Source organism: Panthera leo, chromosome E1, assembly GCF_018350215.1.
Source record: "Panthera leo isolate Ple1 chromosome E1, P.leo_Ple1_pat1.1, whole genome shotgun sequence".
Classification (NCBI taxonomy): Eukaryota; Metazoa; Chordata; class Mammalia; order Carnivora; family Felidae; genus Panthera; species Panthera leo.
This window is the reverse complement of record NC_056692.1, coordinates 38,132,311-38,157,217: the sequence shown is the minus strand read 5'-3', so window position 1 is coordinate 38,157,217 and position 24,907 is coordinate 38,132,311. Positions and strand designations below refer to the sequence as shown.

The following is a 24,907-nucleotide window of genomic DNA, read 5'->3' as shown; positions in this document are numbered from 1 at the left end:
GCCAATTTAGGCTAATGAGACCTGAGAAGAGGCTTTATTGCAGTATAAATGCCTGCCTATCTCTCTCCTCAGAGTGAACAAAGACACATGTTGATCCAGTATTTGCTGGCATCCATCCTGTGCCTATAAAGAAAAGAGCTTTTAGGACCAAGCTGATGCTGTTCCTAGCAGAATAAACAGAAAATTGCTGATGACATTGTGGATCCCCTAAATCAATTAACCTTGAGATGCAGGCAGCCTGTTCTTTGTATTTCCTTTTGTATGAAATAACCTCCCTTACGGTTTAAGCCCATCTCGGTTAGGGTTTCTATTACTTGTGGCCAAAAGCAACCTTGGATCAACTGGACTGTCAGAAGCATGCATTTTTATATACTATTATTTTGTTTTTAACTATTATAAAGGTGCTACAAGATGTGACCATATGAAATCTGTGACTGAATTTGCTTTGGGACTTTATCCACCAAATCTAAGTAGACTCCTTTGAGAAATTTCTCTTAGAAAGCAGTGCTAGAGAGGCGCCTGGAGACTCAGTTGGTTAAGTGTCCGAATTTGGCTCAGGTCATGATTCACAGTTGGTGAGTTAGAGCCCCACATCGGGCTCTGTGCTGACTGCTCAGAGCCTGGAGCCTGCTTCGGATTCTGTGTCTCCCTCTCTCTCTGCCCCTCCCCCACTCACATTTTGTGTCTCTTACAAAATTAAATAAACATTTAAAAAAATTCTTAAAAAAAAAAAAGTAGTGCTAGAAAGAGCTCTGATTTTATGGTATAATGTATATGTTTCTTCTTTTCTGTTAAGAATATTATTTTGTTTATGCTACCAAGAAATTTAAAACTAAATGTGAGACTCCTCTATAGCAACTATGTAAACTCTTCCAAGGGCACATCTGTTTCCTTTCTGGCTTTGGTTTTCTACTTTAAAAAATATTTTTCATGGTCCTCATAGTTTATTTGTATTTATTATTATTTGCTCCTGATCCAAGCCATCTCAAGTACTCTGGAGACAAATTTAATAAATAAAAATAAAATGGATTCCAGCGTTATAGCTGACATACTGATTTACATATAAGATTACGATATGCATGAAATATTGCTGACAGAGCCCCCCCAGGTGCCCAGAGAATTTATAAAATTCTTAAAGCAAAATTAACTTTAATTTACTTAAACCTTTAAAGCATATACTATATTACACTTGTTGCTACTTGCAAAAGAGTTTAGCTTATTATTCAGATTAAAATGACCTTTACAGGTGCTCATGAGTAAGGAGGGCTTTAAAAAGACACGACCCTTGCATTTATTGCCAGGATGCTCTGGCCTGTTTTTACAGGTGGCTTCTAGTGTAGTGTAGTGTAGGGAGTCACCACACTTTAAGCAAATCAATTATTTCCAATAACAATGCTTCAAAATAAATATTTAACCTCTGTAAGACTGAGTAAAATTCTAGGCAGTGTTTCTTGACATTAATGTGGTAAATGAGATTTATAATTTCCTAAATTAGAATTAGAGATTTAACATTTTATAGTCACTAATTTTTAAGAGTTACTCTATTATTTAATCTTTTTTCCCTCATAACCATAAAATTCTTTATAAAGTTATCCCTCCCCTAGCCCTCTTTTGGATAGCCAGAAGTGTGAAAATTATTTTTTTGCTTTTAACAAATTATAGCAGCTAGAAATATTTTATCATCCCTTGATGTAAGTAATTGAACTTGTATGGCACTTGTACGTACATTCTCAAGTAAAAGATTGCCCAGCGTTTTATATGGGCAGTATTAAGTTGTAAGTTGCTCCAGCTTTTGTGTTTGTTCAAAAGAACTTCTCTCTTTTCGTGCATGTATTAACATAGCCAAGTTATTTATAGGTAAAAATCAAGAGAAACTCATTTATCGTATAATAAAGCTTGTCTCCCTCTCTTTTTAGGATATTTTCTTTTCTGGATGTTGTTACCTTGTGTCGCTGTGCTCAGGTCTCCAGGGTAAGAATGATTGTTGTGATTATGGGGGAGATCTGTAGTAGGCAGATCATTTACTTCAGATGTTGTATGTTTCAGAGAATGTTATTTCATCCATGGCATTCCCAAACCCATGTAATTCTATAGTAAGATTCTACTATATGTCTATACCAATTTTTTTTTTTTCTTTTTTTTCTGAGAGAGACGGGAGGGAGGGCAGAGAGAGAGGGAGAGAGAGAGAAAATCTCAGGCTCCCCTCTGCTAGCATAGAGCTCAGTGCGGGGCTTGAACTCAACTCTGACATTGTGACCTGAGCTGAAATCAAGAGTCAGACACTTAACCAAGTGAGCCACCCAAGCTCCCCAGTTTTTTGGAACTCTTGACTATTTGTGTAATGTAAACAGGAAACATTTTCAAGGAAAAAGTATTATACATGCAAATCAAAAGGTTAGGCTCTCCTCTGAATTATAACAAAATAGTGTTTCATTAAGTTTTCCTAATTCATTTTATACACACACACACACACACACACATATCCCACACCCAGAGGCTCTTGAGAATCTAATTCTCATTTTTTCCCCCATATTACTTTCAATTATCAATTGTTTTCAGTTTCTCATATTATCAAAAGATAATAGTTAGAAATTAATTTGTTAAAAAACTATAGGGCATTCTCTAAGTTTTTTATTTCACTTAATTATCTATTTTTGTTAATTGACATTGTTTGACAAAACTGAAACGTCATAATCTTACTGGCTGCTACTAATATAGAGTGGATTCTGTGTTGTGTTATGGGAAATTTGTTTTATGAACCATTCAACTCTCTTTTGTAATACAGATATATAATGATTAACTTAAAATGAATGAACACCTGCAGTCATCTTTTTTTTATAAGCTGGAAATGGCTTTTTGCTTTTTCGGTTAATAAACACTGAGAAACTACTGTGTATCAGATACAGTCCTAGGTGCTGGATATATAACACGGTTCTATTGTAAAGTATGGTTTTTATCTTTGTAGGTGTGTGCAGGTTTTCAAATAACCAACACTACTTCCCTCAAAATAACCCATAAAACTTACCATCAAAAATTCACGGTGTCTTGCTAACTTTAATGTAATTCTGCATCATAAAAACCTACTAAATCTGGGTATCAGCTACTTTGGAAACCATCAGCGGTATTCTGATGTTTTCTCTTCATGACTTTTTTGTCCCCTGTACTTGAGTGGTTGCTTTAGACATGGCTGGTACAAATGAATAGGGTTTCCTTAATATCTCTGTATGAAGCTGAGGTCATCATTGAGAAACAAAATACCCAGGCCAGTGTCTAAACATGTTTAGTTACAGGGTCTCATGTCACAAATGTTGATTTGAGTGAATTTTAATTGTTTTCATTTGTAGGTTTCTCTTCCCTATTATGTTTTAACTTAAAGGAAAGCACAACACCAATTTTCATTAAATGGAGACTTGGCACATCAGTAGTTATCCTGTTGTTCTCTGTACTTTAAGTAGTTAATGAATTTGTTCTTTTAAAAAAAGATTCTAGGGGTGCCTGAGTGGCACAGTCAGTTAAGCTTCCAACTTTGGCTTAGGTCATGATCTCATGGTTCGTGAGTTCAAGCCCCACAGGCTTTCTGCTGTCAGTGCAGAAGCTGCTTTGGATCCTCTGTCGCCCTCTCCCTCCCCTGCCCCCCACCCCCCCATCATGGAATCTAGCCCTGCTTAGGCCTGCTTAGGATTCTCTCTCTCCCTCTCTCTGCTCCTCCCCTGCTCACTTGCTTTGTCAAAATAAATAAATAAACTTAAAAAAAAAAGGGGGGACTCTAGAAAGGAACCTGTCATGCACAGTTTCCTTTCTTGTATCTCAGTGTTGACTCTGTTTCAGTGTGTTCCAATAAGAGGTGATATGCTAAGTTTATAACTCAACAATACTAAGACTTTTGTTTATACTTTAATAGGGAAAACTTTTAAAGGCTTTCTCATTAAAATACGGAATGATCCACACAAATTAGAAACTAAATCTTCCAGTTAGAAAAAGAGTTTCTGATTAGGATACTTATCACAACCTGTCCTTTCCCAGCTCCCCCCAACCTCCCACCCCACCCCAGCTGCTAGTTTCTATACCCACTCATTTTTGAGATAATCTAATTGGGTAAACTATGAATCAGAAATAGGACAGACCTTTTGGGAGTTAATGGTGGTGGGCGTGGGATGGGGGGGTGCTGAGAAATTTTTTGGTCAATTTCAATCATTAGTTTGAATTGTGAACTTGCATATTGTTGATTTCCCCCCTTGAGCTTCTGCTCATTTTGTCTCTTTTTCTTCAAAACAGGCCTGGAATGTTCTGGCTCTGGATGGCAGTAACTGGCAGCGAATTGACCTGTTTGATTTCCAGAGGGATATTGAGGTATAATTATGTGGTGTGTGGCCCCATTTCTCATGTTAGAATGTAATTACAGCATGGAACAGATTAGCCCCAACCATATAAATCTCCTTTCCCTGGAGAGAGAAACTATTAATTTCAGTGCATCTGAACTTCATGGGAACTTGCAATGTTCCCAACAGCTTGCTCAGTTTTTGAGAATAAGCAGAACTATTTTACTTATAGAATACTAAGTTATTTAGTATTAATAGGACTACAATTTTTTGTTTTTATTTTTGTGGTGGAAATGTGAACACATTTGCTCATTGTAAGGAAGTCTTTTTATATTTTCTTATTGAAGAATGAGTAGACTTAACAGTTTGTTGGGGGATGATATTTGCATAAATTCTTCTTGAGATGAGCATTTTGGTTTTTTGGGAGCCTACAGACAGTTTTTGTGGAGAACAAAAAAAGAATAAAGCCAAATCATTTAATGAATTATTTTCCCCTTCTCACTTTTCCCCTGTATTTCATCTTAGTATAGCCTATTATCTCTAAACTGGAGAAGGATAATGGCTTAAGCTTAAAATAATCTTAACATGAACCTGAGCTCGGGGGTCCTTGGTTTTCTTGTCAGGAGAAATAATAGCTTCCTAATTTGTTATAAGAATAAAATAAGATTTAGATTTAGATTAAAAAAATTTTTTTTTATAAGTTGCAGTGAAACTTGTGGATCCATATAAGAAGTTTTTAGGGGCACCTGAATGACTCAGTCAGTTAAGTGTCCGACTCTTGCTTTCAGCTCAGGTCATGATCTCACAGTTTGTATGATCGAGTCCCATAGCAGGCTCTGTACTTTTCTCTCCCTCTTCCTCTGCCATTCAAGCTTTCTCTCTCTCTCTCTCTCTCTCTCTCTCTCTCTCTCTCTCAATAAATAAATAAATAAATAAATAAATAAATAAATAAGCAAGCACTTAAAAAAATAGAAAAAAGGGGTGCCTGGGTGGCTTAGTCGGTTAAGCATCTGACTTCAGCTCGGGTCATGATATCAAGGTTTATGAGTTCAGGCCCTGCGTTGGGCTCTGTGTTGACAGCTCAGAGCCTGGAGCCTGCTTTGGATTCTGTGTCTCCCCCTCTCCCTCTGCCCTGACCACTCTGTCTCTCAAAAATAAACATTTAAAAAAAAAATAGAAAAAAAAAAGCTTTTAAAAAGCCTCACATGAATTTACCGTTATACACAGAACGTTCCATTTCTACAGAAAGTGCTTTTAGAATAATAGCCACTGACATTATGCAGGATTCTTATATTTTTCACAGTTGTCTACTCTTCATGGATATAAATGTTTAAAGCAACATGGCCCAGAGAATCATTCAGCAAGCTTTTGATAAGTGTCCATTGAGTCTCTGCTGTGTTCAGAGTACTCTAGTAACACTTTGGAGAGGATTCAGAAATAATCAAGGAAGCTAATGTCCTTCAGTAGCTGCAGTTTGACCAGTAGAGCAGCCTACATTAACATAGTGGCATAAAACTACAGAACTACAGAGAACCATTTCCTCAACTAGAGAGTGCCTTACAAATTGAACAAAATAAACAAATAGGGTTTGAGCCTGTTTGGGGTAGATAAGTTAATCAGGAAAGCTTTCTCAAATAAGTTGACATTTCTTTATTGAATTAATTAAGTTTTTAAATCAAGTAGAAGCCTTTGTTTATAGATTATTAAAAATGATGTGTTCTCTTCAAAAACAATGTGGTGGCTTATTTTTGTTTACCTGTTTTTTCTTTACAGGGCCGGGTAGTGGAGAATATTTCAAAACGATGTGGGGGCTTTTTACGAAAGTTAAGTCTTCGTGGGTGTCTTGGAGTAGGAGACAATGCATTAAGGTAAGAACATGACTATTGATTAACTGATCTTCTTGAATAAGTAAAGAACAGCACCATCTCACCCAGAAAAAGCTAAAGTAATTTTGTGTATTCTTAGGCTATTCTGAAGCCAAACATACACATATTATTTATAGCACAAAAATATCCAGTACTGGGATGTATGGTTTTGAGAATAAAACAAGAACAAATACCTCCTGCCAAAAGCCAGATTCCTCATATCATAAATGATTCTTTTGGAGTCTTGAGTAAAAATTGTTCTTAATTTGTTAACTCAAAGGTAGGGTAATTGTAACCTTGGTCAACAAAAAGATCAATGTTTAAAAGTTTGTGGTTACCCGAAAAACAAATAATCCAGTGAAGAAATGAGCAGAAAACATGAATAGACACTTCTCTAAAGAAGACATCCAGATGGCCAACAGGCACATGAAAAGATGCTCAGTGTCGCTCCTCATCAGGGAAATACAAATCAAAACCACACTCAGATATCACCTCACGCCAGTCAGAGTGGCCAAAATGAACAAATCAGGAGACTATAGATGCTGGAGAGGATGTGGAGAAATGGGAAGCCTCCTGCACTGTTGGTGGGAATGCAAACTGGTGCAGCCACTCTGAAAAACAGTGTGGAGGTTTCTCAAAAAATTAAAAATAGAGCTACCCTATGACCCAGCAATAGCACTGCTAGGAATTTACCCAAGGGATACAGGAGTGCTGATGCATAGGGGCACTTGTACCCCAGTGTTTATAGCAGCACTCTCAACAATAGCCAAATTGTGGAAAGAGCCTAAATGTCCATCAACTGACGAATGGATAAAGAATTTGTGGTTTATATACACAATGGAATACTACGTGGCAATGAGAAAGAATGAAATATGGCCTTTTGTAGCAACATGGATGGAACTGGAGAGTGTGATGCTAAGTGAAATAAGTCATACAGAGAAAGACAGATACCATGTGTTTTCACTCTTATGTGGATCCTGAGAAACTTAACAGAAGTCCATGGGGGAGGGGAAGAAAAAAAAAAAAAGAGGTTAGAGAGGGAGAGAGCCAAAGCATAAGAGACTCTTAAAAACTGAGAACAAACTGAGGGTAGATGGGGGGTGAGAGGGAGGGGAGGGTGGGTGATGGGTATTGAGGAGGGCACCTTTTGGGATGAGCACTGGGTGTTGTATGGAAACCAATTTGACAATAAATTTCGTGTTAAAAAAAAATAAAAATAAAAGTTTGTGGTTGAAAATGAATTTATTTTCATAATTGTGAGTTACTTTTGTATCAACATCCAATATTACCAATAATATCTTTTATTATTTTTTGTAATGCTTAAAATTGTGGCTATTTTGTTTCAAACCTTTAACTTTCTTCCCTGTAAAGGACCTTTGCACAAAATTGTAGGAACATTGAAGTACTGAATCTAAATGGGTGTACGAAGACTACAGATGCGTAAGTATTTTATGTTTTAGAGGGGTGAATCATAGCCCCTTGTTTCCTGCCTATGCTAGCTTTAAATGTGGGCCATTAAATATATTTAGCAAATTTCATTTTGACCTTACAGAGGAAAGATATTTTGAAAGGAGAAAACATTAAAATAGAAATGGCATAAGAAACTAGTTTTCGAATCTGACCCAAATCCTATCTTGATATTTAAAGTGAAACTTAAAAATTGGAGTCCGTGTGTATGCAGTAGGGATACTAATACTAGAAATTACTAGGACTACTTATGTTTCAAGAAGATACTAGTAGCTTTCATTCAAAAGGCAGAGTAAACCAATAATTCTGTAAAAAGATAGAAAATCTTAAATACGTATGAAACAACTTGTCATCATCGATACTGAGAGCATTTGTTAAATGATCCTTTAAATGTGCTATGTCTGTGTCAGGTACAGTATAAATGGAATAAAACAGTTGTTCATCCTTGAGAGCTTACTGTCACAGACCTAATAGATGTGGAAGGTAGACATAAAAAACATTCAGCCCCTGCCCTGCCCTGCCCAATTCAGTCCCAGGTTATTTATTGGTGATGATATGTATCAAATAACATTTAAATATTATATAGGGAAATTGTTGCCTGTTATGAGATGAAGTGAAACCATTGAGGAAACATGTTTATACAGGGAGGGGGCCAGGATTATTTAGTGAATGTTCCTGTTCGGAAAGGCCTCATGAAAGAGATGGGATCTTTAGAATTGAAACAGAGGGTACAGATTGTTTATTTTAGTACTTTCTTTGAGGTCACAACATTATTAACTTTTACTAAAAAAAAATGTCTGAAAGACAAAAACTATGGTTATTCTACTGTGGTTATTCTAACAAGTGTTATTTCTGTGGATTGATTTGACCTTTAACATGAGTAACATATCTAACTCCTCCCCCAACCATGACTTTATACCAGTAGCCCTCCATTTACTTTAGATAAATTACCTGTTTATTTTTTTCTTTTGAATACTTAATATTCAGAGATTGAAATTTTGGCTACTTTGGTAAAAATAAAAGTGACATATAATTTACACTAAGAATAATTTTCTAAGAATCGATTCTATATACCAAAGATAAACTGACAGAAATGTAGTACAATTTATGTGCAAAGCTATTCATTTTTACTGTTTGTAATAACAAATACTACATTATTTTCAATAGCAAAATATGGGAAAGAACCCAAATATCAATCAGTAGAGGACTGTTAAATCAAAGGAATGAGGAGAGTATATAGTATTCTGGAATGATCTCTAGGACATACTGTTTAAGTTAAGGAAGCAAACTGCAGAGGAGTTTGTATAAGATACTTTTTGCAGAGCCAGTAAATACCCGTGTTTACTTATATTTTCAAAAAGAAACAATTTAAAGATTATAAAAATGAGTAAAAATGGTCACCTGTGGGTAAGAGAATAAACACAGAGACAGGGATGAAAGGAAGACTCTGAAGTATCAGGTTTTGTAGTTTTCCTTTAATAGCTATGTAAATGTTTTACATACATAATTAAAATATGAATTAAGTCAAAAAGAAATCAAAGCAGTCCCTAAAAATTGAAAACAAAATAAAACACATGAACCCAATCATATCAAGTTGGAGCTATAACCACACAGAGAGAAATTACTTCTACTGACTTTTGATTTCTTTTTTTTAAGGTGTTTTTTTTTTTTTACACTTGATTTTAGCCAAAAGGCCAAGAAGCAATAAGTTTTTTGGGTTTTTTTTTTTTTTAACGTTTATTTATTTTTGAGAGAGTGCACAAGCTGGGAGGGGCAGAGAAAGAGGGAGACATATGGTCTGTGTGTCGACAGTGGCACTTGAACTCACAAACCGTGAGATGACCTGAGCTGAAGTTGGATGCTTAACTGATTGAGCCACCCAGGCGCCCCTCTTTTTTTTTTTTTTTTTTTTTAAGTTTTATTTATTTATTTTGAGAGAGAGACAGAGCACAGTGGAGAGGGGCAGACAGAGAGAGAATCCCAAGCAGGCTCTACACTCCATGCAGAGCCCAATGCAGGGCTCAAACCCACAAAGTGAACTGTACAATCATGACCTGAGCCAAAATCAAGAGTCAGATAAATGCTTAACCGATTGAGCCACTCCAGCGCTCTGACTTTTATTTCTTATGAAAGTTTTAAATATATACCAAAGTAGACAAAACAGTGTACTGAATACATCACCCACCTTCAAATTGATAATTGAGAAATTACCACTTGATGGTCAGTCTTGTGTCATCTATATCCCCAAATTTTTCTTACTTTGAAAAAAGTCCTAGACATCATATTATTTTAATCTGTAAGCATATATTTCTAAAAGATAAAAGCTTTTAACATAAGCATGTTAATTTTATCACTCCTATAAAAAAACTTAATATCTTAAAATCATCAAATAACCACTGGCCAGTTCAGATTTTTGCTGCTTCTAGTGACTTCGGAAACACAATATTTTAAGCATCATATATAAGAAAAAAGACACAAACTTTAAAAAGCAAAAATGGAGACTTCTGCTTCTGCCATGACAATAAATGCCCTCCTGCCATAAACAACTGTAAAACTGTACAAAACATATCAAAGAACCAGTTTCAGATGTTGGACAATATGCAGCACAGGACTGAGCAATTAGGTGGGCCCTGTGACCACCCTGGCTTTCTGCCTGGTGGTGTTTTCCAGATGATGGTATAAGGAGAAAGAACCCAAATGGAGAATAAGGTTCTGGCTGATTTGAAGAATAAGAGATCAGAGTTCAGGAAGACAAAAGCGGCTGGAATTTTTATCTTAAGATGGGAGAACTACTCAAAAAGGCTACAGAAATCTACATTGATCTGGATGAATAGTAAGCTATAAATGGACGTATTGAGACCCCACGAAGCTGGGTAGAAAACATCTAAAAGGAAGGAACAATTACCAGGAAACTGTAAACTGAGAAATTGCCAGAGCTTAGGTAAGGCTGAGAGAAGTTCAAAATGAAGAATGTTCATTGAATACCTTGGGGTATTTAATAGAGACTTCAGAAAGGTCACGCCTTTGTAGTAAAGCTAGACTGGACCTGTCCCAGTAAAGGTTAAAAGAAAAAATTCAGGGTCAAATTGATCCATACCTAATTTAGCTGCCTGCCAAGTTGACATTCCTTTAAAGAAGACAACAAAGCATGGGGTGCCTGGGTAGCTCAGTGGTTAAGTGTCCAGCCCTTGATTTTGGCTCAGGTCATGATCTCATGGTTGTGAGATCAAGCCCTGCATTGGAATGCTCTCTCCCTCTCTCCCTCTGTCTCTCTCAAAATAAATAAACTTTAAAAATAAAGACAACAAAGCCTAGACACTCAGCATACAGAATTTCCAGCATTCAATGAAAATTACAAGACATGCAAAAAAGCATGAAATGATACCAGAAGAAAAACCAGTCAATAGTAACAGGTCCAGAAATGACAGAGGTTATAAAATTGACCAATAAAAAGGGTTTAAAAATAGCAAGTACAAACATGCTCAAGAATTTGTGCAAAAACTTAAAGATAATATGGAGATTGAAGTAAAAGCATGAGAGAGGATATACTATTACAATCACTAATCACAGGAAACTTGGAATGGTTAGTAACATGAGATGATGTAAACTTCAGGAAAAGTGTAGATGGAAAAGATACTAGAAAGTAAATGACAAATCAAGTAGACCAAAAAACAGTAAAGCTCTAGAAGACTTGAGCAACACTGTCAATGAACTTGTCCTAATTGACACTTAAACAGAATGCTATACCAGAAAGCATCAGAGTAAGTGTTCTTTTCAAGTGCACTTAGAATATTTAGTGAGACACACCAAATAATGGACCATAAAAAATTTTTCAGTGAATTTAGGATTGAAATCATAGTGAGTGTAGTGCCATGTCCTCAACAGAATTAAAGTAGAAATGAGTAACATTTCTTGAAATTTTGAAAGTTAAATATTATCCTTCAGAATAACATGGGTCCACAATTTCTTTATCCATTCATCAGTTGATGGACATTTAGGTTTATATACACAATGGAGTACTACGTGGCAATGAGAAAGAATGAAATATGGCCCTTTGTAGCAACGTGGATGGAACTGGAGAGTGTTATGCTAAGTGAAATAAGCCATACAGAGAAAGACAGATACCATATGTTTTCACTCTTATGTGGATCCTGAGAAACTTAACAGAAGTCCATGGGGGAGGGGAAGGAAAAAAAAAAAAGGTTAGAGTGGGAGAGAGCCAAAGCATAAGAGACTCTTAAAAACTGAGAACAAACTGAGGGTAGATGGGGGGTGGGAGGGAGGGGAGGGTGGGTGATGGGTATTGAGGAGGGCACCTTTTGGGATGAGCACTGGGTGTTGTATGGAAACCAATTTGACAATAAATTTCATATATTGGAAAAAAAAAAAAAAAAGAGTAACATAGGTCCAAGAATAGATTACAAAGAAAACTAGAAAATATGTTTTGCTGTGTGATAATGAAAACATAATGTTTGAAACTTGTGGGCTATTCCAAAGGCAATACTTTAGAGAAAAATGTAGTTTCAAATGCTTATGTTAGAAAAGAAAGGTTTAAAATAGAGGATCTAGGGGTTCATCGCTGGCTCAGTTGATAGAGCATGTGACTCTTGACCTCGGGGTGGTGAGTTCAAGCCCCACGTTGAGTACAGAGATTACTTTTTAAAAAATTAGATATCAACAAAATAGGAAACAAAAACAGTACTGAAACCAAAAGCTGGTTTCTTGGGAGGAAAAAAACCCCAAATTGACAGACTCAGACAAAGAAAATAAAAGAGAAGACCTAGATTATCAAGGAGAGCACTAAATATTTTACCCGAAAGACAGATTAAGACAATCTGAATAGATCAGTAACAAGTTCAGTGAATAATTGAAAAGAATCCCATAAAGAAAAGCCCAGGCCCAGATGTCTTCACTGGTGAATTCCATCAAATATTTAAAGAAGAGGGGCACCTGGATGGCTCATTTGGTTAAGCATCTGATTCTTGATTTCGGCTTAGGTCATGGTCTCACAGTGGTGAGATCTAGCCCCACGTTGGGTTCCATGCTAATTGTGGAGACTGCTTGGGATTCTCTCTCCCTCTCTCCTTCTCTCCTTCTCCTTCCTCCACCCCCCAAAATAAATAAAAAAATAAACATTAAAAAATATTTACAGAAGAAATAGCAGTTTTCAAACTGATTCATAAAATGAAATAGGAAGTATTTCATAACTCATTTTATGAGGCCAGTATTTTTCTGATACCAAAGACATCACAATAAAAGGAAATCTACTAATTGTTCTTTCTCAGAAACAGAGCCACAAAAATACCTGACAGAATTTTAGCAAACTAAATCCCGCAACATAAGAAAGGATTTGGAATCATAACCAAGCAGGATTTATCCCAGAAATACAAGTGTGGCTTAATATCTGAAAATCAATTAAATATAATATCTCATAATAATTAGTAGAATAAAGTAGAGGTCAGTAGACTTTCTGAACAGGGCCAGATAAGTAAATATTTTTAGGGCTTCATTGGCCATACAGTCTCTGTCACAGCACCCAACCCTGCCAATATGTTTTACAAAGGCAGCCATAGAGTATACATAAACAATTAAGCATAAGTGTGCTCCAATAAAGCTTTATTTCTGTACAGTGAGATTTGAATTTCATGTAAGTTTCACATGTCACAAGATCTTTAAAAATTTTTTTTCAACCCTTTGAAAACATCAAAACCATTCTTGACTTGTGAGCCATATAAAAACGGGCAGCTAGTGAGATTTACTGCCCCTTGGAATAAAGGACAGGAACTACATGATCATCTCAGTGTGTGGTGGCCTCTAACATGGCCCCCAAATAACCCCTGACTCCTAGTACTCACACCCTTATGTAATCTTTCCCCATGAACGTGGACTGGACCTAGTGACTCATTTCTAACAATAGAATATTGCAAAAGAGATTGGATGTCACTTTGGAGGTTAAGTACCAAAGACTGTGATTCTGTCTTGCTCTGCTTTCTCTCAGGGCTGTGGCTCTGGAGGAAGCAGCCTGCCCTGTTATGAGTAGCTCTGTGGAGAGGTCCATGTAGCAAGGAACTTAAGGTGTGGCCAGCAGCCAGCAAGGACCTGAAACCTATCAAAAACCAAATGAGTGAGCTTGGAATTGGATCTGCTGAGGTCTGCCAACAGCCACCTAAAATAAGCTTGGAAGGGAATTTGCACCCAGTTAACCTTTGAGATGAATGCAACTGTGACCAAGACCTTAATTGCAGCCTGTGAGACATCCTGAGTCAGAGGCACCCTGCTAAAGCTGCCTGTGCCTGTATTCCTGACCCACAAAAACCATGTGATAATAAATGTTGTTTTAAGCTGCTCAGTTTGGGGAGTAATTTGTTAAGTAAGAGTAGATAATTAATACATCATCGGATACAGAAAAAAAATACATGGCAAATCCAACACCTATTTGTGATAAAAAAAATTCTCAACAAACTAGAAATAGAAGGGAGTTTACTCAATCTGGTCAAAACCATCTATGAAAAACCTGCTGCTAACATCATACTTAATGATGAAAGACTTTACCCTAAGGTCAAGACCAAGGTAAAGATGTTCCATGTCACCATTTCTGCCAACATTCTGTTGGAGATTCTAGCCAATGCAGTAAGCTTGAAAGAAGAAAAAGAAAGAAAGAAAGAAAGAAAGAAAGAAAGAAAGAAAGAAAGGAAGGAAGGAAGGAGGGAGGGAGGGGGAGAGAGAGGGAGGGAGGGAGGGAGGAAGAAAACTGACAGGAAAGAAGTAAACCGTGTTTATTCACAGATAACATAATTCTAAAAGAAGTGCTTGAAAACAGCAAAACTTACTGAAAGAAATTAAACACCTGTATTAAAAGTATACAGAGAACTCTTACAATCAATAATAGGCAATCCAGTTAAAGATTGGGCTAAACACTTGGGTAGATTTTCACCAAGGAAAGAGATGAATGGCTAATAAGCACAAGAAAGGGTGTTTGTTGCACAATTGCACAATAAAACCACAGTGGGATTACAATCCATACCCCCTAACATGACTATAATGAAAAAGAGAATGCCGAGTATTGGCAAAGATGTGGAGAAACTGGGGCATTCATGCATTGCTGGTAGGAATGTAAAATAGTACAGCCACTTTGGAAAATAGTGTGGTGGTTTCTTAAAAAGTCAAACATAAACATAGTGTAGGACCTAGCAATGCTAATCCTAGGCATCTACCCGGAAAAAATGGAAACATAGGTCCATACAAAGACCTAAGACACATGTCTGCCAAATAGAATGTACAACTCTTATTTGGGTCCTAATTTGAACAGGTCACGTTGACGAAGGCATTTATAAGACAATTAGGGAAACTTGGACAGTCAGGTTATCAGATATTAAGGAATTAAAGTCATTATCCGTTAGAAAGATGTCCTGAAATATTTATAGGTGAAATAGTATGTCTGGGATTTGCTTTAATTTTTTAATTTTTTTTAACGTTTATTTATTTTTGAGACAGAGAGAGACAGCATGAACAGGGAAGGGTCAAAGAGAGAGGGAGACACAGAATCTGAAACAGGCTCCAGGCTCTGAGCTGTCAGCACAGAGCCCGATGAGGGGCTCAAACTCACAGACCGTGAGATCATGACCTGAGCCGAAGTCAGACGCTTAACCGACTGAGCCACCCAGGCGCCCCTGGGATTTGCTTTAAAATACTGAAGCAAAAAGCAGAGGAAAATAGATGAAATAGAAATAGTAGAATGTTAATAAATGTCAAAGCTTAACGATGGTACAAGTGCATTCTGTATTCACTCTTGTGTATATTTGAAATTTTCCATAAGAAGTTAGAAAAATTAAACTGAGAACTTGACTACTGTGGAAAAAGAGCCTTTAAGAAATTCATAAAGGGGGGGTGGGGAAAGAAATTCATAAAGGGGCACCTGGCTGGTCAGTCAGTGGAACATGTGACTCTTGATCTGAGGGTCATGAGGTCAAGCCCCACATTGAGGGAAGAGATTACTTTTTAAAAAAATCATGAAGGCAAGTAGGTAATAATATTACATAACTTAGCTTGTTTGACCCCAATACTGGTCCTTTACAGTTGCAAAAATCCAACCATTTCATACTGCCACGTAAAAGGTTATCTTAAGCAGAGATTTAAGTGAAAGAGCAGAGACAGAGCTTTCAGTCTTCATGTTGCACCACTTGCTAGCAAGTACTAGCTAGCTTTCTGGTATTTCTGTATTTGCAAAATGCATATAGGTCTCTTATCAGCACAGAGTAGTTTGCTGTTAAACATTTCCAAATGAGAATCAAGCACCATGATCCCCTCATGCAAACGCTCATACACAGCACAGCCTTTCTTCTTTGCAAATGGCACCTGCCTCTTCCTCAGCATGAAAGATCCCAGGATTTACAGCTGCTTTTATTTGGGGTATGGAAATTTTATAGTTCTTATGTACAGACACATGTTTAATGAGAATCGTGCATGATTGACTAAAGATGCGTTCCTATTTGTTTATTCATTATTTTCTCCTTTTTCCATTTTTCAGTACATGTACTAGCCTTAGCAAGTTCTGTTCCAAACTCAGGCACCTTGACTTGGCTTCCTGTACATCAATAACAAACATGTCTCTTAAGGCTCTGAGGTAAATGTCTTCTACCAAGAATGTCCAATAATCAGAACAAATATACTTATTTTTTATTTCAAATAACTGAATTAAAGTTGGAATTGAAGGAAACTATGTTTTATGGATATGTACTATAGTTCAGAATAGATTTTTTGTTTTATCACTTGCCCAAATTACAGGACACATCCAGGTGAAATGACTAGAGGTAACTAGGATTTCTGAACAGACTGGCACAACTTCTACATGAATGATTTGATTTTTATGAGGGCTTGATCCCCCCCCCCCCCCCCCAAATGCCACATATCATTATAGCTTAGTGGCTTAGTGATTAAAGCAGCACTCTGGAGCCAGGTGATTAACCAAGTACTTCAAACAAATATAACCCTCCTGAGTTGTTCCTTTCTATCTCATAGTGCTGTTAGGATTAAACAGTATTATTATTATTTGATAGTATTAGGCCAAATCGTGTAAAGTTGCCAGTATTTAACAACTTTTGTCTTATAAAAATGACGGCCTCATGTAGTTCAACCTAATATATATAAAGTGCTTAGAGTTTCTGGCATACAGTAAGCGCTTGATAAGTTTTGTTTTAATGTTAATGTATTTTTAAAGTACATTACAGAAAATGTACCTTAAAAGGAAGGTGAAATGCTCATTCTCTTTGTAAGTTTACTATTTTATCAGCCTGTTATAAATAATTATAGCCCCATGTATTGGTTATGTTCATGAATAGTAAAAATTAAGCTATTAAAAGAAATGTAGATTTAGTTGAGTGTAAGTAATCTAAAAATATGACTTCCTCTAGACTTTTCCTTATGAATATTGAATATATGCATTTAAGGCCATTTGCCATGTAGGATGATAAATAGGATAATATAACAACACTTACAGTTTACAAAATATTTTCACATAAATGATTTCATTTATTTCAAAACCTTGTGGGGCAGATAGGACAGACACTTTATAGTTAAGAAAGTCTTAAAACATTTTTTAATGCCAGGTACTGTGATTTAACCATAAGATGTAAGTAAATAAGGTATCGTTGCTGCCCTTAAGCTGCTCAGAGCCTAGTGGGAGAAAAAATAAACAGTATGATAAGTTCTGTTATAGAAGTGAGTGCATCCATTTGAGGAGAACATAGGAGGGGCTATGGCTGATCTTAGATTAAGAGGAGTTCAGGCCGGTTTCCTAAAGTGACTTGCCTGAAGTCACACTATTTAATGCTGAAGAATGAACTTGAACCAAGATCCTCTGCCTTCGTTTTATAAAACAATTAAAGCAGCATTTTCCTAAGAATGTCCTAGAACTTGAGATTCTTCCATAGTTCAAGTGAGAAATGAAAGACGAAACTAATATTTGATATAAGGCAGAGATCGAACACAATATATCCTAAATTCAGCCTGTGGAAGCAGTACTCCAGATACTTCACAGATAAGGAAAATTTATAGATCTTTTGTATTTTTTACATAAAAATGTAAATGTCCTCATTATTACTTTGATAAGTAATAGAATTATTTGATAAAGAATCTGAATCTAAACTCTTCACTAATTACTCTGTTAACTTGAACAGGTCACTTAATTCCCATTTACTTTCCAGATCTTTTAAAGATGTGATAAGTGCAAAAAGAATATGTTTGGAAAGGATAAACCTCCATAACAGTCTAACATATCTGAAAAACAATATTGTGCTTTGTGCTTACTAGTTTAGCTGGATTTAAGAGAGCCCCTGTAGTGATATAGTCCCACGTGAACACCACAAGTGTTGATAAATATGCTTTGTTGTTTTTGTTGTTGTTGTTGTTGTTGTTGTTGTTGGTTGACTATATTCTAAATCTATGTTAAGTAAATATATTCTTAGGGGAGAACATGGGACTGTAGCCATTCCCCTGACTAAATAGCCAATAAAATGAGACTTTGGTACCTTTGGAATTGGGTTTAGTCATATGTTTGTTTCATTTTGTTTTGTCCTAAGTGAGGGATGTCCACTGTTGGAGCAATTAAACATTTCCTGGTGTGACCAAGTAACCAAGGATGGCATCCAAGCACTAGTGAGAGGCTGTGGGGGTCTCAAGGCCTTATTCTTAAAAGGCTGCACACAGGTAATACTCCATGTAGTGCTTGTGAATGTTAGAAGAACCATGGACTTCGTAGGCAGTCCAAAGATATTGGCTTGAGGAACATGTAGTTGTATATTATTGGCCAAAGATACATACTTACCAAATACTAAAATGTTTTCCTTAGAGTAAAAAAAACCTAAGAGTTAACATCTGACCAAAGAAATTTATGAGGGGAGGCAAGATGAGGAGAAAAAAATCACACCACGCATCCACCTCAGGCAAGAAGGGTCTCTTGCGACTTAATCTGAAAAGGAAACTTGCCATGTTGTCATTCATTGTCTGAGACCTTAAACTGGAGAGGCAAGGAAGCCAGCCTTAGCAATTTCGCTGGTTGTTTAACTACCAGGTTAAATGTGCCAAATATACAGAACCTACATTTTACAGTGTTGATGTTTACTTCCTGCCAGTCACATTACAAATCCCAACATATTTTGTCATTAAAAATTTTTGCTATCTTCATATTTTACTGTGGAAAAAAAATAAGGAATTGACATGGCAGTGTCTGGAAGGAAATAATCAAAAGTGAGTTTAGAAGTGATTGACAAAGTAGGGCTAGGCTCTTAAGAAATTATTTTACTAATGCTTACTGAAACCATACCTTGGATGCCGTTAAAAGTGCCCTTACTCTTTGACCATGATGGGACGAGTTCCATTGTTTGAAACAGAGCTTTGAAAGTGAGACTGCCTTAAAACAACAGCTTGAGCTTCTGGTTATTTATGGAATCCTGGAAAATATTGATTGGAATGCACCATTATACATTATAATCAATTACTTGCCATCTGTTCTCAGCACTGTACACATGGCACTGATCTTCCAGCAGCAGATAAACCGGATTCCTTTCTCAGCTCCTGCTCCCAAAAAGTTTGTTTTTAAAAAACTTTATATAGGAAGCATAGAAGTGTGAAAATTATTTTAGCTTCATAATCCCTGAACAAAATGCTGTGAGGCATATTTAATTTATCAGAAGAAAAATCCATAAACATTAGGCAGTGTTTATTTTATCTTTTCCTTGATTTGGTGATCATATGAATTTGATGTGGTTGGAACTGATAAAAAATACTGATAACCATACTAATGATATGAAGTCCACCTTTCTGTGATCACAGGTCATTGTTTCTGATTCATTGTCCCTTTGAAATTTGGTTGGCTGTATTTAGAATGTATTAATGAATGTATACATTCCTAAATCTTTATCCCTTGAAACAATGTTAGTAATCATATTTTCTCTTTTTAATCTTTCTAGCTAGAAGACGAAGCTCTCAAGTACATAGGTGCACACTGTCCTGAACTGGTGACTTTGAACTTGCAGACTTGTTTAGTAAGCAGTCCTTCCCACAATTCTTTTGTATTAGTAATTCCTATCAGTAATATTGTAAGAGCTTTAGTCATCAAGACCAGTGGTTTTTCTACTTCAATCCTGGGGACACTGTACACACACAGATGATTCTTTGCATGTTTAACAATAGTCACTCCTGAGGGTTTTAACAGAGATAATATAGAAGGTAGCTCTTGCAGACTTCCAAATAAGCTAACTGTAACTCCACCCCTTTTCTTTTTTTCTTTTCAAAGTGAATTATTCACAAACTTCAGTACTTAAAATATTTTTGGTAAATGAATTGCAGTCAGATCAATTAACATCTATCATTGGGTCATAACTATTGGGAACCACTGATCCGAACAAATGACAAGCAAAATGTACTCTTTAAATTTTTAATTTCCAAGTAGTATTTGTAGTTCACATTTGGCTTGTTTAGACTATCAGCTTTTTTTGTGTCTGGCCCCAAACCCCTGCATTTTGCTCAGAGAATTTGCCGAAACCACTCAGGTTCCTACAACATTGACAGTACACATTTAGCTTTTCTCTCTTGCCTGGAAAATTACATATATGTGTTGCCTTGGAATGAGAGCCTCTCGTTGCAATGAAAAAGAGTTGATGAGGGCTTTCCTTGTTTTTACTAAAACTTCTTCTCATTATACCCTTCTCTTGTTTGATTACCTGAAACTTGAGAGCATAGTGGTTGTTTAAAGGTGACACATAAAGGGCCATATTTTGTGCAAGTGAAGCAACCTCCCCTTTCAAGCCCTTAAGGGATGGTTCTGATAATGATCTGCTCAGGAGGCTCTTGAAGACTGAGTTAAAGGAATGACATTCCTTTTAATTCTGATCACCCCTTCCTTTTAATTCTGACTGTCATAGTTACTATCAGAATTTGCCTAATTTCATTTATGAAACCAAAATATTTGGCCTGACAGGAAGAGCTTATACAACTGTTGTAAACATGAAACCATCACCTTACGGTGATAGGAAGAAACTGTTCTTAGGCATCTTCAGATTCTGTTTGTACACACAGATACACAGAGATACACTCCATAGATATTTGTGTGGATATATGTTACACACACATTCACACAACCATATAAATACATACCCTACCTACCATTCGCTGTTTTAGTTTCACTTCCTTTATCCTTTCAGCAGACAGAAAGTGCAGGTGGTGAGCCTAAAGAACCAGTTCTGTCATCAGTTTAGTTTACTCTCCCTTCACCCAGATCTTAGGGCATAAGTCATCCCTTCCGTAGAATGTGATGAAATGATTCTCATTCCTAAGACTTCATGTGTCTGCCCAAAACTGTTGAAGTGACCAAAGTACATTCTTTAGCCATTCTCTTTTTCTGGACTAATTTGAAAACATAAAAGTTTAGTAAATTTTATTCTTTCTAAAATTTGAAGTATTGGTACATAGGACTTTCCTCAACTTTCTTCCTCAGTAATCCCTTATAGATTTTAAAACATTAAGAAGGAAAAGGCAGCACAGCCCTATAAAACTTTCCTAATATTATATGACACAAGTTCTCAGTGGCCTGGTAAATATGCATGTTTATCGATTGCTGTTTCCCCTTTACATTTCAATTATCCTTGTTTAGTAATAACACACATCACACTTGTATGAAAGTTACTTCCACATGTGTTGATCTTCATTAATTTATCCTCCAGATAAGTCTTATATCTGCCTTAGCATCCATTTTTTATCCGTATCTTGTTTCAATTATGCAATATTGAGAATATACGGATTTAAGCAGTGAATATTTAAAGCTTGATTTTTTTTTTCAGTTGTCCTGGCAACCTAAGGACACTGACTGAACAGAGATGACAGGAGAGCTTTATTCTGAGGCTTATACAAAATTTGTGAAACTAACAGGACAAATTGAAGTGCTAATCATATCCTACATGTTAAGATGTTTATATATGGCATCTTTTTTTTTTTTTAGTGTAACATCTTGCTGTGTCCTTTTTATTTTAGAATAATTTAAAACACACAAAATTACATTTGGTTGATCACAGCTGTTTATCTCCATAAATGAGTATATTCTTTATATTATACAACTAAAGTAAATAAATAAATGGATCTGTGGTTGATATGAAGTTGCAACTGTCATCCATAGGTTGTTTTATTTTTTCAGTAACTTAATATCAGTGTCAATTTTGAACTTATAAATACATTTATACTGCTGTGCTTGCCTGTTTTCTAGGTTTTAAAGTCATGTAATTGAATCTACCCCACGATGTACCTCATGCTGTTCCCAATCCCGTTGGGTTACAAGAATCCCATTATAGCTTCCTCCTTTTACACCAAAAATGAGCACTGGGGCGCCTAGCTGGCTCAGTCAGTAGAGCATATAACTCTTGATCGCGGGGTCGTGAGTTCAAGCCCCACATTGGGCATGGAGCCTACTTAAAATAAATTAAAATGAAAAAAATGAGCACAGATTCTCTCACAAACTAAATCAAAAGGAACTGAGAAGGAGAAACAAAGTGTATTCATTTTCTTTTAGGTCTACTACCTAATTAATATTAAGCTCTATTTTATTTCTTTTTGGTGCTTATTTTCAGAGGTAACATTTTTTTCCTTTTCTTCTGCTAAATAACTAATATCTATGGGATTTTTTTGCTCTTATTTATTTATTTATTTATTTATTTATTTTTTTAGCAAATCACAGATGAAGGTCTCATTACTATATGCAGAGGGTGCCATAAGTTACAGTCCCTCTGTGCCTCCGGCTGCTCCAACATCACAGATGCCATCCTGAATGCTCTAGGTCAGAACTGTCCACGGCTTAGGTAAACATTTCTTGTTTAGCTCAAAAAATCATGGGAAAGGAACAAAGGCCTTCTTCACCCAAATTTATTTCTTTGGAACTTTGAGATTTTTAAGGTAGACACTACAAGGCTACCCTTTTAGATGCCCAGCTACTTGCTTTGTACCTCATTCGATTACATGTAATTGGCCTAAACCAAAGGGTAATAGTCCCCATTTCCTACTTCTTGCTATCTAGACTAGAAAAAAAAAAAATAACATTTTATTTCATTACTTGTCTTACTAAACTTTCATATAATTCATTTCTGAAGAAAGTTTTTAAAGCCCTACCCCTGTGGTTATTTGTATTGTGGTAATGATGCCCGGTACATAGAAGAAAGTATTTTTTAAAAAAGCCCTACAGGAAAACTTCCTTTGTGCTCAGGATCTTTTAGAGCAAAGCTTATTTCTCTATGGTTCCTCCTTTCTGCCAAAATATAGGATTGGCTGAATATTTACTAAGAATGCTGTTAGCATACACATGGTTTCAAACGCATATTGATTTTGTAAAAGCCCACAACACACTGTTTCATAATAAATAGGGATTATCCCCATATACCTGTTTTGTTTTTAAAACAAAACTTTTATTTTACTTATATGTTAGACATGTTGACCATTGTTGTAAGGGATTTACAAATATTAATTCATTTAATCCACAGAATACCATATTAGCACTGTTACTGTCTCCATAATATAGATGAGAAAACTGAAGCCCAGAGAGGTCAGATAACCTGTTCAAGGTCTCACAGCTAGTGAGTTCAAGAGCAAGATTCAAACCCAGGCAGCCTGGCTCCAGAACCCAGAAAACTTCTTGTCTTACATATAATAATCATTGTAAACCAATATAACTTCATTAAAGCTTTTTGTAGTCACCTGGCCAGGAGCCTGACCATCATTATTGAAAGAAAATTTGCCTAGATTATCAAAATTCCTTGATAGATCATAGACTTGGTCAGAATTAATTATGTCAGAGGCCTGGAGCTAAGGAGGTAGCCAAACTTCTCCCTAAAATTAGTCTTACACTTTACCTTTTTCTCATTTGAAGAGAGGACTGTTCAGCTCCTTATTACTTCATGGCTTATTTTATTGTTCGAATAGAAAAGCTCCCAAATATGATAATCAAAAGTTCAGTCAGATCATGTTTTCCCATTAGATATATATAGCATTCATTTCTTATTGATTTTTGATAATGATTTCTTATACTGTGGCTTTATTTGTTTCAACTTACGTAGTAAGTAATTTGTAAGCAGACATAAAAATATTCTTTGGTACTGTCACACAGATACCACCAAAGTTTTCACAGAAAGGAGCTACTTTTGATTCCCCAGTCCTGTGGTTGGCATTTAGGTTGGTGTTTAGCAGTTCCTGAGTAGGAGAGTTGTCTGCCAGCTCAGTTTCCCTCTCCTCTGGGCCTCCCCGGGAGCCTGTGGGAGGAGGCAAGAAGCTTAAGGGTATTTTTTCATAAGTATGGAATTTCATACTTGGTACAGGCCTGTAATTAACCAGTCCCTTCATAGAATTTTTAAAAGCTATTTAAATCTGAGTGAACCTACATGTAAAATAGGGAAAGAGAATAATTTACTTGAGCAACAGATTAATTGAAACAGAGTATTTATCTCCATTTCCTTTGTTTTCTAGGAGCAGGCTGCCCTCTGGGGGTAAGCAGTATGCCATCAAGAAGGCTTTTAAATGCATTTTTCATGCATTTTGGCATTAACTACAAGCTTCTATTATATTCTTCTGATTGCATCACCCTGAATTGTGGTATTTACAGGACCACTTTATGATGACTCCATGAAAATGAATGGCAAGATCTGTATACAGACTTGCTTAGCTGTTAATGTCACTATAGTATGCAGTGCCTAGGGAATAGGAGGTTGTTTTCTTAAATTCTTGCTGTTTTTAATAAACTCAGTTTTCAGGGAACAAGGGCTTGACTTTCACTTTTTTTTTTTTTTTTTTTTTATAACAGAATATTAGAAGTGGCAAGGTGTTCTCAATTAACAGACGTAGGCTTTACCACTCTGGCTAGGGTAAGTATTTTCTCCAGGTTCTGTGGGTTTGGTTTGGGATTTTTCTTTCAGAGGAGTGAACAATGAGGGAGAAGTAGAAAGGCAGCAGAATTGAGGGTGTGGGATGTGAGGGAACTTCTATGTGGCTGGTGTTCCTGAGCATTCTCATGCTGCAGCTATAGGCCTGTGGAATACAAACTGCTCTGGAAATACAGACGTGCGTTGGAGGACATGATGCTCCTTCATGAGACTTGATTTGTCACATTTTCATTAGATGGTAAACTAAGCAGGGACTTTCTCATGCTTCATGAAAGAAATTCTTGGTTACTTGGGTATGCGACTGGTGGGTGAGAGTGTTGTTGAAAGAAATGGATAAGCCCAATTT

The 24,907-nt window shown here is 36.3% G+C and overlaps 1 protein-coding gene across 6 annotated transcripts in view; it reads left to right on the top strand.

The window, feature by feature from the left end:
* Window positions 1-24,907, top strand: part of FBXL20 (F-box and leucine rich repeat protein 20) — a 94,461-nt gene that overhangs the window by 63,344 nt on the left and 6,210 nt on the right. For all 6 annotated transcript variants that reach the window (XM_042916618.1, XM_042916619.1, XM_042916622.1 and 3 more), the window contains 9 exons: window positions 1,917-1,971; window positions 4,276-4,350; window positions 6,093-6,187; window positions 7,556-7,624; window positions 16,179-16,274; window positions 18,229-18,355; window positions 19,618-19,692; window positions 22,364-22,494; window positions 24,483-24,543. In XM_042916618.1, the coding sequence (XP_042772552.1) occupies window positions 1,917-1,971; window positions 4,276-4,350; window positions 6,093-6,187; window positions 7,556-7,624; window positions 16,179-16,274; window positions 18,229-18,355; window positions 19,618-19,692; window positions 22,364-22,494; window positions 24,483-24,543 (784 nt within the window). The remainder of the gene's footprint in view (window positions 1-1,916; window positions 1,972-4,275; window positions 4,351-6,092; window positions 6,188-7,555; window positions 7,625-16,178; window positions 16,275-18,228; window positions 18,356-19,617; window positions 19,693-22,363; window positions 22,495-24,482; window positions 24,544-24,907) is intronic.